General features: G+C 42.7%; 1 protein-coding gene across 3 annotated transcripts in view; it reads left to right on the top strand.

Annotated features, from left to right (window-relative positions):
* Positions 1-17,937, top strand: part of LOC142661264 (uncharacterized) — an 84,901-nt gene that overhangs the window by 62,880 nt on the left and 4,084 nt on the right. For all 3 annotated transcript variants that reach the window (XM_075838650.1, XM_075838651.1, XM_075838652.1), the window contains 2 exons: positions 4,211-4,420; positions 13,308-13,521. In XM_075838650.1, coding sequence (XP_075694765.1) covers positions 4,211-4,420; positions 13,308-13,521 — 424 coding nt within the window. The remainder of the gene's footprint in view (positions 1-4,210; positions 4,421-13,307; positions 13,522-17,937) is intronic.

Here is a 17,937-nt window from a genome sequence, read left to right as displayed (position 1 = left end):
CGTGGACTCTCCTGTAGTTTGCCCCTCAACTACAGGTCGTTCTAGTTTAAATTCCTGCGATTGCTCTGATAGTGAGAACGCATGCAATTTCTAGCAATGTGTCCTGCTCGGCCACAATTATAGCAGATGGTAGGGTCTGGAGCATTCCTACCTTGCTTCCTCCTATCTGCAAACGACCGTCTCTCTTGTGAGTATCGAACTGGAGTTCCAGGGTCAGGCTTATTAGTAATAGCGGCTTTCAACTCTCTCATGGCACCTTCCAATGACTCCATCCTTGCCTCCATTTCGGGGTTCTTCTTGGTTACAATTTCTGCTTGCCTGACCACCGTATCAGTGCTGGCCGATTCCTCTTTTTCCAATGCGATAGCTTCCGTCAATAATTGATGAATCGTCATATCTGGTTCTTTCTTTAACTTTTCCTTCAGAGTTCTCCTTAACGGTGGATTCTTGAGACCTATTACAAACTGATCCCGCAATACTACGTGTACATTGGTAAAGGACCCGGCTGATTGTTCTTCTTTACGTTGCAACATTGCCATTATTTCCTGTAATCCATTTGCAAACTGCGCCAGTGTCTCTTCTTCTTTCTGCTGGCGGGCAAAGAATCGCTTCCTTATCATGCCCTCAGAGGACGTATCCCCATACACATCATCTAATAGCTGCCGAATTTGTTCGAAGGTTTGTCGATGTCGTGCTGGCTGTAACAAAACGGTTTTCCTAGCTTCTCCTTCTAAGGTACTTAGCGCCAATTCTACTTTTAAATGTGGAGCGACATTACAGAGCCGTGCCGCTCCTTCCAGCCGTTCACTCCAATCTTCCAACAATAGATCAGATCCATTAAACTTTGGCAAATGATTTAAGAGGGCTCCCACCGGTATCATTGGATGGGTCACACTGGATGATAATGTTGTCTCGTCCATTGTATCTGCATCCATCCTGCCGCACTACGCCAAGTTGTAATATGACTTTAAGGACAATAATTACTGACACCGGGATTATATTCGTTTTGTCTTTACTGAACATGCAGAAAATATGACAACAGTGAAAACTTGAGCTCTAGGCAAAATATAACTGGTGCTCGGTAAACAATACAGTCTCTGCTTTTTATCCGGCACTTCAATATAACACAGTCTCTTATAATCCGTAATGATTAAAATATGTTCTCTTTATCTTGTGCCTTAGGATAATAAAGTCTCTTAGCTTCCAGGTTTAGTGTAATGTGATCTTTGAGGTCCGGCAATGTAATACAATGCACTCTCTGATGATCCGGCACTTAATGCTCTATGTTACCTTATGCTCAAAAATGGCGTCTTCAGCTTCTTGCTCTAAACACTCTCTTCTTAACTTCAGCCGGATCTCCTTAACTTGGAACTCCAGTAAATGCGTGTCTGATACTTCACATTACTTATGCTCTGCTGCTGGCCAGAATGCTCTTTATCTTTTACAGTTATCTGAGTCACAATGTCTTCCTTACTTGCTACAGCTCTCTCAGTCCAGTCTCTGTCTCTTCCTGTCCAGCGCTTCTCAGACCTCTCCCCCGACACTTCCTTACTAGACCTCTCTTGTATATCACTCCACACACTAAACACTGTCGATGTACTAACCTCACAGCGCCCTCTAGTGGCCGGCCACAACCTCCCATTTCTCAATGCCATACAATCCTTTTGCTGGGTTACAAATAGAAAAAGTAAACTTAGCAGCAGAACTTGCTGGACTTATTGCTAAACAGCCATCCCAAGACTTTGATGAATAATGACATTGAGAGACTGCAGCGTTTCTTTAGTTTATTTTCTATTGGCTCATCGTGAGAATCGTATATTTAGTATAAAAAATAGGAGCAAGTTTCCATAGGTCAGGACCATCATAGATGGTTATCTGACCATTAAACATGATTGTCTTGTCTATGGCCTCACAGAAATAGATGTGCTAAAGAGATTGAGCTGAGACATCCACGTCCCATCATGCAAAGCTGCTTCATAAAAGATATACCATGACTACTGCGAGATGTAGATATTTCTGCTACTGTAGCTGTATGCAAAGATAATGGTCATCTCGTGACATGTGAAAGAGGTCATGTGCTGCGTGAACCTTGGCAAACGGCTATTAAATTAATGATCTCCTGTCTGTTTGAACAATAGGGCTTTATACATTCAATGCTCTCTCCTTTACCTTTTATCTAAGTGAGATTAAGGACCAATCGGAATAAATACAACCCTATAATCTGCACATCAGATAGATGCTCCACGCCATCCAAGGGCATCAGTTGATGTCAGTCTCCAAGAAATTAGCACCTATCATTTTTTTCTTTTTTACATTTTAACATTGAATATACACTATATGGACAAAAGTATTAGGATACACCTCTTAATCATTAAATTCCAGTGTTTCGCAGGTGTATAAAACCAGCACTTAACTATGCAGTCTGCCTTTACAAACAATTGTGGACGAATGGGTCGTTCTAATGAGCTCACTGAATTACAGCATGGTACTGTAATAGGTGGCAAAAATTCCCACAGACTCACTCGAAAGTCTTGTAGAAAGCCTTCCCAGAAGAGTGAAAGCTGTTTTAGCTGCAAAGGAGGGGACCAACTCCATATTAATGCCTATGGATTCAGAATGGGATGTCATGAAAGCTCCTGTAGGTGTAATGTCTAGGTGTCCCAATACTTTTGTCCGTATAGTGTATTATTTGCTTTCACCGTGCCCATCCGGTGTACAGTGAATTCTGAAATCATCAGGGCATAAAACACTTTGGCTTATTTAAAACGTGGAAAAAACCGTGGCATATATAGAATAGAGGGGATCTCATAACAAAGTTAAAAATGGGGCCCCCATTATGGTGTCAGGTTTTGCCACCCAAGACAGATGGTACTGGTATTAATTTCCTCCTCTACATTATTTCCATGGGTCATTGCTCTACACCCTTGCTTGCTATTAATGCAATTCCTTTTAATACTTCATAACGTATAAGACCGTGATATTAAAGGGGTTGTCTCACGACAGACGCACACCTTTTTCAAGCACAGCGAGCCACGCAGTTTCCTTAACTCCCATCCACTAAATCGGAGCCAGAAAAGTCTTTCTCCCTACTCCCTATTGAAAACACATGCACGCTCGGCCAAGCCTGGATATGAATGGAGGAGTCGGGAGGAATAGCTGTCGACCGATCGATTATTCGGCCGACCGCAATCTAAAGGCTAAGGCAGTGGCAAGAGCTGTCACTTTTAAGGTAGCCATGGCATATTAATTTCTGCCTGTCCTAAAAGATGCTCAGCATTGGGTCAAGCAATGCAGGCAACAAATCATGGCCAAAATATAAAATTATGAATAGCTTTAACCGCTCCTACTTTTTTGATGTAGGAATATGGATAGGGTTTCTTCAGGAGTGAAAAATGTTTTCATGGGCACCACCATGATAATAAGGTGGAGAATCCGTGAGACAGAGCCTTGGCCCACCACAGGATCCCCTAATGCTTTGGTGGGCGAATCCGATCCTGCCCTGGTAATTACAGTTGATTGTGAAGGGTCAGATATTGATCACATCTAGTGAATCTGATTAATTAGCCCACACATTGCAATTATCACTATATGCGAGAGTCTTCGGGTCCTCTTACATGGCCCGATGGGGGTCGTGTAAACGAGCGCCGATCAATGAGATAGCTCAACGATCGGCGCTCGTTTTCTCCTTTCACAAGGAGCTATGTATGGGAGGAGCGCTCGTTACTCCGATCACTCGTCCCCATGTCGGCCGTGCATCTCCCTGTTGCCGACAAGGATAATATTTTATGCTGCATAAACTACGCAATCCATCGATGAACGAGCGTTTGCTAGTTAATCAGCTGATCGTAGGGCATTGATCGGGAATGAGCTTTCTGTGAGCGCTCGTTTGCCCGTTAATTGGCCCGCGTAAAAGGGCCTTTAGACTCCAGCAGAAATATTTATGTAGATCGAGCTTTGGTCAGTTCCTTTACCGAATCTTCTGTTTTAATGGCTAACATTTCAAGGGAGCTTGTAAACTAAGGAGCATTTTTCGGTAAATTTTCCTCCACAACCCTTTCATTCATTGTCACCAATGGTTATTCCTGTAGTATACAATAAAAATGATTGCGTGAAGGGCGAATTATAAATAATAGATTTGTTAGACATGTTGGGAAAGCTTTCCGATTGGTATATTTTTTTAATAGTTTTATTTATTCCTTGACCCGCAAAGGTTCCAACTCCCGAGATCCGAACGCACAATCTTTACTTTGATCTATCAGCCTATGGAATTGATGTTCTAAATGGTGGAAAAGACACATTAGGCAAACCAGGATTCCATCTTAAAATCTACGGGACCTTTCGTAATCGATTTATGGCTTTAGCGTGCCCAGCTTCAGATGCCAAAGTCGTTCGGTTTCTGAGATATACTCCTAATTCTTCAGTAAGTACTACACAAATCATGTTGATCAATGTGAAAACCATAATCTTCTTCTTTTTTTAATTTTTATACTTTTTTTTTTTTGCTTTGGATATTGCCGAATGGTTTCTACAGCATGTTTATCTATCTGCAGACTGCAATCTGACATTTTCCTACCTCCTTACTGGTGTATAAAGGCTTATGCCCACAACATAGTCTGTACAGATGTACACCGAGTCCCCGCGGCACGGTACTGCGGAGCAGTAGACACGCCATGTGCCGCCGCATAGTGCCTCCATATGGCGCCGCATTACAGAGCTAATATTCCCTTTACCAGAAGCATTGCTATAAACACCTTGATTGCCAATAGACTTTTTCAGACAGGAGGAGATGATTTTCTGTTACTATCCACCGTCTAGAGTAAGCTGTTCCATGCTTGAACATTTTCACTCAATGGTCAATGGGATGTGTTGTTCTTTAGTTTATAGCAATTTGAAAGTGTGCAAATGGGAAAATGAATGTGATTACCACCATTAGGAGGCTAGTAAACAAAAATCAAAATGTTCTATTTTAGGACATTTTGTTCCTCTGGCTTTGCTGCTGCTGTGTGCTGCGTTCCAGCTATTTTAATTATCATTTACATAATGAGATGGTGACAGGAGCCGTATAATCAGTGTGTGTTTATACATTCAGCAAACCCATTTAAGCCAGACTAAAAATAAAATTCATATTCTTAACTGTTTAGATACTTTCAGGAAACGTCGCCCACGTTCAAACTTTCAGGAATGGACACTCAAAGTAGCTTTAAATTACCGTTGCTTCGTCATCGTCAGTTAATCAAATTGGATTCCTTATTATATGTTTTAATTCATATCTGCCAACAGTCCAGTTTTTGTTCTGCAAATAAGGCCGCAAAATAGGTAGGGCTTACGAAAATTTGCATGAAAAATTGGGTTTTTTTCCAGGGAGTTTGGGGGCATTCCTGAGCTGAAAGGGGTGGGGTTTCGCGAGATTCGAGATTCAAATGTTGGAAGGTATGCCTAATCCACCATCTCAACCAACCCATTCCCTGAACTATTTCTTAAAACCATCTTTCAACTAAAATGATTTTTTGTATTTTTACAAAAATCTGATTACGAACGTGGGCTGAGATGGTAATTTACATAGTGTGGCAACGATCAACCTGCTTTTCCACTTCTCTGCTGTCAGCTTCATGACAATACAGCTTGGAGTAGAAGAGCAAAGTTATTTGAGACAGTCTGGTTTCTAGGGATACACTGCCTAACAACCACAGTATTTTCATTGGAATTGTCAGCAGAACATCCCTAGCAACCAGTCTGTCTCCTATTGCACAGATTTTCATCTCAAGGCTGAATTAGCTTTGAGCTGAGGGCAGAGAAGGGAAAGTTGACAGGACTCAAATCACAATATCTTCTATTTTCATATGAATCCATTTTTTAGTAAAAATAAATTTTAAGAGAACTTAAAAGGGTGATCCCATCAGAACAAGCTCCACTTGGGAACACTCTCTGTGAGCCAGAGGGAATGCTCGTCATGTAATACTTTATTTTATATATTATATTATATCAGATTAAAAGAGTTGTCTGTAATGAGACCACCACTTTTAATGGAGTATCTTTTTAATGGGATTTTTGTTTGCCAGCTCTAATGGATACTTCCACTCAAAATATTATCCCACACACGATATTGACAGACGTAGAGGGGGTTGGTAGAGAAAGTAGGTACAGTTCGAGTGTTCATGTGTACTTGCATAGAAGTTAATTGACGGGGTGACCAAGAAATAGTCTCTTTAGGCTTCAAAATGCCTCACAATGGATGCAACTTTCTAGTTACATCAGGAAGAAAAACAACCTGCTGCTTTAAAACCACCGTGCGGACTAGGACTACACATCGACACAGGATTACAGAAACACACCCTTAGACCGGATTCACAAGGGCGTATTCGGTCTTTGGTATACGGACCGTATGTCGGCAGTATTTCCCGGACCGAATATTTTCAGTATGGGACAGTTTTCCCGCAGGGAGGTTGGGACTCCGAGCGACATAGATAACTATGACGCTAGGAGCCCGTCTCTATGAAGTGTGCTCGGTCCGCGAAATACTGCCTTAGGGTCAATGCACACGATGTGTATTATGTGCGGTTTTGTGTGCGGCAAAACCGCAGCGTAATACAGTACCAGCAAAGGCAATGAGATTCCAGGGAATCTCATGTCCACTCTGCATTATTTTTTGGGGTGTAAATTGACCCATGGTGCGTATTTTTTAAACGCCGGCATGTCAATTTATCCCGCAATTTCGCTTGCAAATTCTATCTCCCTAGTTCTGGAGATATACGCAGCAAAACCGGCAGCATGAAAACGCCACAATTTACGCAGCAAAATGTAAAAACCGCACCGAAACGCACTTTCATGTGCGTTTTTTTTTCCCTGCAAATTTCTTACGCAACGTTTGCATGTAGCCTTAATGTTATTTTATGGGAAAAATAATCACGAGTGACCTTGCGACTGTTCTAAAATAAGACAAAGAAAAAGCCTTGAGGTCGAAGTAATCAGAGTTTTAGCTGTTACTGATACTGTATCCTACATTATTGTATTCTGTGATGGAGATGGCCCATTCGCAGCTTAGATCAAGTCTTATTCTTAGTTCTCTTCCCCCTTTAAATTGCTTGCTGTATTCCTCCAATTCCCTGTAGTGTTTCGTACATGAAGGCTTTATACAAATATGATTTTCTTATCTTAATAATATCTTTTTAATGACATGAAATGTTCCTGAGGACAAGGAGCTGTTTCTGCTCAATGCAATGGTCATTACGAGGATATTTGTGCAGTTATGTTTAGATATTGTTCTTGACTTGCGTGTGCGGTTTGCTGACTCTTTTCCACTCCTATCAGCCTGAGGAGAGGGATACATTTGGCTTGTAGAGCTATCATCTGGGAGAAATAGCTAGCTCATCATCCACATGATCAACCATAAAATATTTGTTTATTTTCTGGCCACATTTTGCATATCTAACAGGACGAGGTGGACATGCACATAAATAACCTTATTGAATGGGTTTTCCAGTCCCTAAAAATGTATGGCCTATCATCAGGATAGGTCCTCAATAGCTGATGGGTCAGTGTCCAAATCCCAGGACCCCCAGCCGATCAGCTGTTTTGAAGGGGGTGCAGCGCTTGTATTTCTACTTGCTCACTGTGAATCACCGACACAGATGTGGCGGCGATTCACAGTATTGCAGCCTTCTCCCTTTCACTTCGATTGGAGAAGGCTGCAATACAGCGTATCGCCGCTACAGCCAGGTCGACGATTCACAGTGAGCAAGTAGAAGTGAAGGGGAAGCAGTGCACGTACGAGCACTTCACCCCCCCTCAAGACATCTGATTGGTGGGAGTCCCGGGAATAGGACCCTGACCCATCAGCTATTGATGGCCTATCCTGAGGATCAGCCATACATTTTTATGGACTGGAAAACCCCTTTAAGCCGATCTATAAAGGTGCCCGTACAAGAAAAACAGTTTGTCTTAAAGGTTATCTCAGGAAGAGTCTTCTCTAATGATAGCCACCATGGCAATCAGGTGATCCGTTGTTTTTACTGGGGGAAGCTCCAACTAGTCATACATTTGCCCTGCAGGGGTGGTTTTACATGCTAAGCATTTAAATGAATGACCGACCATTTAAATTAAGCTGGTGCAGTAATCGGCTGATTGCTCCACTTCCAGCTTCTTCCACTTGTGGTGATCAGCTGTTGTCACAGGGGGGGGGGGGTGCATACAGGCGTGGATTTTCCCTGCAGAGGGAAATCTAGCATTGCATGGAAAATTCATATACATGGACGTGCTGGATCTGCCTGGTGTGTTCAGGCGCATAGAAGGGGCTAATCCAAAGGGACCCCCTTTCTATTATGTCCATATGCCCTAATAGAACGAAAGGACAGGGTTTGTCATAGTGAGACCACCTCTTTAATGAATGAACATCCGGGTCCCCACTTTAACTTATTGAGGGGATCCCTAGTAGGGCATATGAATATGGGTTGTCTTTGTGTCCGGAGGCCACCACTGATTTCCAGAACCAAAGCACGCTACAGAGAGCCTAAACCCCTTGCTCAGAGATTTCTGTTTCTGATACCACATTCTAAGCAACCTGACTCATTCTCTGAATTTTGTTTTCTGCTATCAACCCTTCTTTTATATTCACCCCTGATTTTAAATGTGTTCATTACTTTTAGACCATATTCAAGTACCGGCTTATATGTCACACTACTTATTCCTCCTTTCTATCCTTCCTTCCCTTTTTCCTTCCTTCCTTCCTTCCTTCCTTCCTTCCTTCCTTCCTTCCTTCCTTCCTTCCTTCCTTCCTTCCTTCCCTTCTTCCTCTTTCTTTTCCTATCCACCCTTCCTTCCTTCCTTCCTTTCCCATTTGCATTCTTTTAGCATTTGGGAACGTCCTGATGGGGTCTATAAGTCCGCTGTATGTTTGACTACTCAAAGTAAATGTATTACCTACATTGTGACAACTATATAAAATAGGACTCGTGTCTTTAAGCCGCATCTTGAAGCAGCTGGAGTTCTGAATATTGTTCAACTATTTATAAACTATGTTTATAATGTAAACTAATGTTCTCCTCAAAATAACATCTTTGTTCTCAATAAGGATTTAGTAGTTTTTGTTAATAGTTCCTTTAAGGCTTCTTTCACATCTGCGCTAAGGCTCCGTTCCGGCTAAGCTTTCCGTCGGAACGGAGCCCTGACAGACACCAACGAAAACCCCAGGTTTCCGTTTCCATCACCATTGATTTCAATGGTGACGGATTTGGTGCAAATGGTTTCTGTTTGTGTCATTTGTGCAAGGGTTCCGTCTTTTGTGCAAGGGTACCGAATCAATAGCATAGTCGACTACGCTATTGTTTCCGTTAAAACGACGGAACCCTTGCACAACTGACACAAACGGAAACCATTTGCACCAGATCCGTCACCATTGAAATCAATGGTGATGGAAATGGAAGCCTGGGGTTTCAGTTTGTGTCTGTCAGGGCTCCATTCCGACGGGAAGCTCCTACGGAACGTTGGAACGGAGCCCTATGTGATCGAAGCCTAAATGGTCTTAAAATATGTGTGACAGCAATGTTAAACTTTTGAACTTTAAAAATCCTCACTCATTCTGCCACCTTGATAGGGGGATTGCTACGGTACTAAAAGATTAGGGGCAAAAGTCCCAAGGCATATGTTTTACCCCCCCCCCCCCCAAAAAAAAAAAATCTATATATATTAAATATGTACAGTATATAGGAGACGGCATATCTAGAAGACTACAAACCCTATAACTACACCACTGGATATGTAGGACCGGCATCTCCCTCCGGCGGCCACAGCCATCGGCCTGTATATCCTCTCCAGCTTCTCCCTTCCCAGGGATGCCGGCGCAATCTGCTCCCTGCCTCCTCTCCTGTACAGTGCCCATCGGGTTCACACGTGCTGGTACTGCACCCCCTACCCAACAGGCACTGTACAGGAGAGGAGGCAGGGAGCAGAGCGCGCCAGCGACCCTGGGAAGGGAGGTGCTGGCTAAAATGAACAGGCCGCCAGCCGCCGGTAGGATGGAGATGCCCGCAAAAGTGTCCCCAGCCTGTGACTGCACATCCAGGTCTTAATAAGTGACCGTGCCTGAGAAAAGTTGGATAAACCTAGTGTTGTCCTGTGAAGGTTTCGTATCCTGTCCCATGAGTCTGTTACCTGTTTGTATCCTGTATCCTCAGTCTGTTACCTGTCGGTATCCCGTGACCTCTGGGTGCTCCCAGTAATCCGGCTCCAGCCTGTATCCTGCTACCACCAAGGTACCATCTGCCTGTCTCTACCTAGCTTCTGTTTGGCCAGCAGCTATCACCTCAAGAGGTAGCAACCTGGTAGCGGGGTGGCTGCTTAGACAATGCCCTTTCTGGTGGTCCAACTCAAATCTGGCGGAGTAGCCCATTGGGTCCACAAACCTGATGGTCGTTACAGGATAGAATCAGACCTGATCGGAATAGAAACAGCAGCTAAGCAGACCGTATCACACAATAGACTTAGATACCACGGCTCAGCAGACAATATCACATGATATAATTGGATACAGCGACTAAGTAGACAATATCACACATGATAGGCTTAGATACATCGGCTCAGCAAACTGTATCAGACGTGATAGGCTTAGATACAGGGCCCCATCAGTCAGTATCACACATGATCGGCTTAGATACAGAGCCCCAGCAGACGGTAACACATGATCGGTTTATATTCTGTAGCTCAGCAGACCGTATCACATATGATAGTATTAGATACAGCAGCTCAGTAGACCGTATCACACAGGAAAAGGCCTAGATCCATCAGGTCAGCAGGCAGTATAACACGATAGGCTTAGATACAGGGCCCCGAGAGACAGTATCACACGTGATAGGCCAGTGAGAAACAGAGCCCCAGCAGTCTGTATAACACGTGTTCGGCTGAGATACATGGCCCCAGAAGACAGAATCACACATAATAAACTTATATTCGTCAGTATCACACATGATCAGCTTAGATACGGGGCGCCAGCAGTCCATATCACACATGATAGCCTTAGGTACTCGACCCCAGCAGATAATATCACACATGATAGGTTTAGATACAGGGCCCCTGCAGTCAGTATCGCACGTGATAGGCTTAGGTTACATGACCCCAGCAGATATCACAAATAATAGGCTTAGATACAGGGCCGCTACAGTAAGTATCCTTGTACTTACCCTCAGGAGCAGATTTGACATTTCTGGTGCCACAAGCAAAGACCTCCTGTAGAGAGTGCCTGACACAGTGCCTTCTGTCGAAAGTGTGTGTCACCCCCCCCCCCCCCCCGTAGATAGTGCCACAGAGTCTCAACTGTAGATAGTGCCATGCACGCATTCTCCTCTGTAGATGATACTACACACACACTCTCCCCCTTTAGATAGTGTCCGCTTAGGTAATAGTGCCCACAAACCAATAATAAAACTTATACTCACCTAGTCCCGTTCCCACGATGATCTGAGCTGCACAGTCTCAAAACCTCCTCAGCCACTTTAGGCCTGCAGCGTATGAGATGCCAAGAAGGGGCCCTTGCGTAGGCCGGCACGATGCAGTGACGTCAATGTGCCGGCCTGTGCATGGATCCTGTCCCAGCGTCTTATAGGCTGCAGGCCTAATGTGGCCTGTAGCCTAGTGAATGGTGGAGCAGGGAGCAGATAGCTCAATGCTCCGCGCTAGTATTTTATTGTATCTGCGTCCATTCACTTTCTTTCACTCTCTTTTTATATGATTTTTCAAAGTATCATGTAACATATGAACAACGACCATATTGAAACACTGCATTCTTTTTTTTTATATGACTATTTTTGTTTACACCTTTCTTTTACCAGCATATATATATTTTTCCTGTTCTGTTTTAATGTTTGTTTCCCAGGTAGCATTTCCTTATACTGAAACTTATAAACACAAATTATGGACTGTCTAAAGGTCATTTTCTGGCAGTTTTTTTAGTGTAATGAATGACCGTGCTGTCCGCAGGTTCATTATTATACTGTGAAATGATGGTGAGTCACAGGACTGAATGGCCTCTGTTTAGTCCCTAACCTGCCTGTTCATGTTGTTACCTGGTTACTGCTGGTGGAGAGGCACTCATTCTTTAACTCCTTTGTTGCCATAAAAAATATCTTTACACTTGTTTGTGAAATAACAATACTGCCTGGAATTTAGAAACTCATTATATGACATGCTAAGATGGTTGCGGACAGTCCCTGTTGGACTGTGTATGCATTTGGAAAGGAAACCTGCCCAGCCCCTGAAATCACCAGGAGAATACACAATTCACTTTTGATCGGAACCAAACAGATCAACCCCTTTACTCATCGCATGGACCTAACCGGCTCAGAACATTCGTGGAGTCCAGGCTCTAGTTCACCTCTAACGTAATATTCTAATGTAATTATGTCTAAATAATTAGGGAACCCTTTTGTGGTTTAGAAAAGCAAAATGATTTATTGCTTAAAGGGGTTGTATGCTTTAGAAAAACCCATTTTAAAATACCGTAGCAGGGCATTCAGTGTGGATTTTCGCATTCAGGTTTTCCAACAATTAACCAAAGCGGAGAGCAGTTACTAAGAGCTTCTTAGGGATCGTTCCGGCATGGGTAATCCAATAATTTCCATAGGCACCATGCAATGCTTCAAGTCTCCTGTGGTGGCACTGCAGGAAAAGCAGAGAATTTATATGGGATTTTCTTGCAGTTTACAGCTGATTGCTGGGAATCCCACCAGCGTGTCAACCTGTAGTCAACTTCTCTTCAGGGAACCCTTCTAACACAAAGAGACAATAAAGTTTTCTTTAACACAAGCTGCTCTTCATCTCTCTCATTGGTGATAACGTTGTTTTTTACAGTACCTCACCAATACGGTTCCACCTTCTAACAAAAAGCCATTCTACAAAATGGACAACCCCTTTAATACAATGAATAATCAAATTCTGTATACAGTAATTACCTACATTTGGATGGATGGGTGGACAGTCCGTCACAGTCTAGCCCTTTCATTAACACAGGAAAGATCTAGAAAAAAAATCGCTCTAAAAACATTTAGCTTTAAGTGGACAAGCCCTCGTTTCAATCGCCTACAAGTCTGTAATAGAGCTAGGAAACCAACACAATCTTTACAAGAAGAATCTCAATGGAGCCTGTATCTATGGTATGGTCTACGAGGGTGAGGGACCATAAATGTAGATCGATGTATGTTTAATATATTTTAATTTTAGTATCACTAATAAAAGTGACAAGATTTGAGTACACACATGTATGAAGCTTGTTGCTACCAAACTAAACGTGATCATCATGTCCTTGGCTCTTCCATTTACAGGTCATGAGAAACATTTTTCACCAGTCATTCAATGCTTACAAGACTGATATTGAGCCAAGAATGAGCGACTTAACACTCCCGCACCTACAGTGTAGTCGCAGACTGTTTGAAATTATGTTGTCCCACAGAAGAGTGACATCTGCCTTCATTGAGGGGGACAACGTTGTGGTCACGTTAGAAGGAGAAGCTGCTCGTGTTCTCAATTTTGATACAGGTAAGTTTTGGCGTCGCTTAAAATTAATATTTCACGTGGTGTAAACTTGGAATAACTTCTAGGAATAGCGCCACTCTTGTCTATGGGCTGTGTATGGAATTACAGTTCAGTAAAAATTCAAGGGTTTTCCAATCCCATTTGACCTCTTTAACACCATTCCTTTAGTCTTTCTTCTGTAAAGCGCTTACTCTTGAAGAAAATTATTAGGGGAACATTCAATGCAATACTTTCCATATTCACTTCTGTTGGAGCAGGATAGTTGTATCATCCAGATTTCGTTAAGCATCTTGTCTGCAACTGCAGTAGCACAAATAAAGTCGAAGTGTAGCCCTAGCCTCAGATCTCCTGCCCTGTGTTGAACCAAGCTGAATTTTTTTAAATAGACTGAATATGTTCTATAATAACAAATTGATGCATACTTACCTCTCCAATTTCCTGTCGCTCCCATGTTAACGTTTCCCTAGACCCCTGCCGGTTCTAGTTCACATGGCTATAGCTTTGATGTGTTGTCTCGGCACGTGACCGCTGCAGACCAACCCTGGCCACAGTGGTGACGTCAATGAGGTTACCACATCACCACTGCGACCAATCACTGCCTGCAATTTTTTAACATATTCCAGAAAACTGCTTTAATCCTGGTAAAGAGGGTTGGGTTGGGGCAATAATTTATAAATGACATGTTACGCTCATTGGCTGATCAAAATCTAAAACGGCTACACCAGTAAATGAAGGACAAACCATAACTGAACGAATTATGTAATTTGGGCAGTTACCTCTTAATACTCCATTTGCAAATTTCTAGGCGTGTTGAATATCTGGGATTTTGTCCAAAGTAGATTATTGTACTATAATAGAGGGACTGATATCAGCACCACAGTCTACGTGCTCGGCTTTTACGGGGCTTTTTGTTTCGTACAACAATTACAGCATCATAGGAAATTAATAAGCTTATTCTAATTTGAGCTTTGTAGAAAAGCAGTTTTACGGGCCAATTTATGCCATGGCTTTATGGATTGCAGTTCCGTATTATGACTCTGCAGTTTCCGCTGGCAAGCTAACAGCCTTGTGGAAGAGAAGTCTAAATATATCTTGGCTTTTTTTATATAACTTGAACAGTCTCTGGGTTATTGTAGAGCTCCATCTTCTGCCAGTAAGAGAGATTCAAAGTCACTTAACAAAGTATCTTTTGTTGGTTCTAGTCCTTCTCAATGAATTAGAATATCATCAAAAAGTTAATTTATTTCAGTAATTCAATTCCAAAAGTGAAACTCATATTCTTTAGATTCATTACACACAGAGTGATCTATTTACAGCATTTTTTTCTTTTAATGTTGATGATTATGGTAACATTTAATGAAAACCCAAAATGTGGTATCTCAGAAAATTAGAATATTATATAAGCCCGATTTCAAAAATTATTTTTAATACCGAAATGTTGGCCTAGTGAAAAGTATGTACAGTATATTCCCTCAATACTTGGACGGGGCTCCTTTTGCATGAATTACTGCATCAATGCGGCGTGGCATGGAGGTGATCAGCCTGTGGCACTGCTGAGGTGTTATCAATGCGGCGTCGCATGGAGGTGATCAGCCTGTGGCACTGCTGAGGTGTTATCAATGCGGCGTGGCATGGAGGGGGATCAGCCTGTGGCACTGCTGAGGTGTTATGGAAGCCCAGGTTGCTGTGATAGCGGCCTTCAGCTCGTCTGCATTGTTGGGTCTGGTGTCATCTTCCTTTTGACAATACCCCGTAGATTCTCTATGGGGTTTAGGTCGGGCGAGTTTGCTGGCCAATCAAGCGCAGTGATACTGTGGTTATTAAACCAGGTAATGGTACTTTTGGCAGTGTGGGCAGGTGCCAAGTCCAGCTGGAAAATGAAATCAGCATCTCCATAAAGCTTGTCAGCAGAGGGAAGCATGAAGTGCTCGAATATTTCCCAGTAGACGGCTGCGCTGACTCTGGACTTGATATACTCGTTATATTTGGCGCCCGATATGTAAATAACCCCCTGAACTGTCAATGGGGAGTGTAAATGACATGGGGATGTGTTATCGCTGTGATACTGTTCATTCAGCTACGGACAGTGTCACAGCGGCTTATGCTGTGTGATATTTCTCGCGAGATCACAGTCTTTCCTTCACTGTCTGACCAGAGCTGGAGAGAGGAGAGCGGACGTGCGCACACGCACCGCTCTGCCGCGGAACGGAAATGGAGAAGAAGAATGTGAATTATTATATTTCTTCTGTTCCGTGGCGGTGGGAGTATCGTCGGCAGTGGCGTCTGAGATGTGCACGCACGCTCTCACTCTTCAGCTCTCGGCACACAAGGGTGACAAGTCTGTGTGATCTCGCGAGAGTGATCACACAGCACAAGCCGCTGTGACACTGTCCATAGCTAATTGGATAGTGTCACAGTGATAAGAAACACGCCCCCATGCCATTTACATACCCCATTGGCAGTTGAGGTGGTTATTTACATATCGGGCGCCAAATATAATGGCACCAATATGTAAATAACGGACGAGGCTAGGGTTTATGCAGCATTGCCTATTATATGGTGCACTCAGCTACACATGTATGGGCAGGTGAAAGGTTCTCCTTAAACATGGGCAAAGAAAACTATAAATTTTTAACTGGACCTTGCCGGAGTGCTGCAACCTTTTTTCTTATATAAAAAGTTAATTTTATTTGACCAGTGCAGTAAAAAATAGCGTAGCACTGTGTTAGCCAGAAACCATATGTAATGTCAAATACTTTTGTGTCAAAAAAGACAAAAGTATAGTAGGTATGATACCTTTATTGGCTAACCATAAAAGTTCTATATATAAGCTTTCAGAGCACACTGGCTCCTTCTTCAGGCAATTTACAATGAATGAGTTAGAAAAAAGCACAACATTTAGTCTGTGTTCACACGACCTATTTTCAGATGTAAACGAGGCGTATTATGCCACGTTTTACGTCTGAAAATAGGGCTACAATACGTCGGCAAACATCTGCCCATTCATTTGAATGGGTTTGCCGACGTACTGTGCAGACAACCTGTCATTTACGCGTCGTCGTTTGACAGCTGTCAAACGACGACGCGTAAAAATACAGCCTCGTCAAAAGAAGTGCAGGGCACTTCTTTCAGACGTAATTTGAGCCGTTCTTCATTGAACTCAATGAAGAGCAGCTCAAAATTTACGGCTGTCAGAGAAGCCTCGCAAAATGCGAGGAGGAGCATTTACGTCTGAAACGACGCAGCTGTTTTCTCCTAAAAACAGTCTGTCTTTTCAGACGTAAATGCCTGCTATCGTGTGCACATACCCTTAAGATGTTTCACAAAGACAATTAGTGCATGAGGTGATACATCATTAAGATAAGCCGGGGCAATTAAACTGAGGTTATAGGGGTGATGTCTTAGGAGATAAGGGATCTGTAGTCCTCGTGTCAATGACTGGAATTTTATCATCCGCTTGGAATTTTATCAGCTGATGATAAAATTCCAGTCATTGACACAAGGCCTCAATCTAACACCTGGATTTATGAGCCACTACATGGACACACGTCACATCCCCCATCCGACTGACTCCAGATCCCTTATCTCCTAAGACATCACCCCTATAACCTCAGTTTTATTGCCCCGGCTTATCTTAATGATGTATCAACTCATGTACTAATTGTCTTTGTAACATCTTAAATGTTGTGCTTTTTTCTAAGTCATTCATTTGTAAATAGCCTGAAGAAGGGGCCTCTGTGCTCTGAAAGCTGCATATAGAACTTTTATTGTTAGCCAATAAAGGTATCATACCTACTATACTTTTGTCTTTTTTGACACAAAAGTATTTGACATTACATTTGACAAGTGCCAAATTCTAACCAGTACAAAATACTGTCAAGTAGGGTACATAAACTGCCAACACTGAAAATATTTCGTTATGATGTCACCTTTCTTAAGGGTGAAAACCCAACATGGAAATGTATTGTATATCCACAGAATAAGTCCTAAATGTCTGGTAAATGGGTGCCCACCTCTTGGATAATTACTTTTTGGAAGACCAGAGGTCCCTTGATGTTTCCATTCTTTGAAATTAAGCCGAGATTGTGAAAATGATAAAAAATTGATACATAGGATATGCCATAAATGTCTATGTGGGGGTCCCATCTCTAGGATTCCCCCCCTCTTTCAAGCAAGTAAGGGTCACCTTAGTAAGGTGGCTACTCTGCCTTAGAAATTTATGATATATCCTCAGGATATGTCATAAATTTCTGGTAGAAGGTGGTGCCTCCTCTGGGACTACTACCTATCTGGGGAATGAAGGCCACATCCAGGCAAATTATGAATGTAGAGGTTGACTTGCATAAGGTCTTTGTAAATCATCCCATAAGAAATAAACCCATGTGGCAAGTCATTGACTCCAAAGTCTGCTCCAACTGG

The sequence above is a fragment of the Rhinoderma darwinii genome, chromosome 9 (genome assembly GCF_050947455.1).
Source record: "Rhinoderma darwinii isolate aRhiDar2 chromosome 9, aRhiDar2.hap1, whole genome shotgun sequence".
Lineage (NCBI taxonomy): Eukaryota > Metazoa > Chordata > Amphibia > Anura > Rhinodermatidae > Rhinoderma > Rhinoderma darwinii.
Note: the sequence above shows the minus strand (reverse complement) of the source record. Positions and strands in the feature narration are given on the sequence as shown.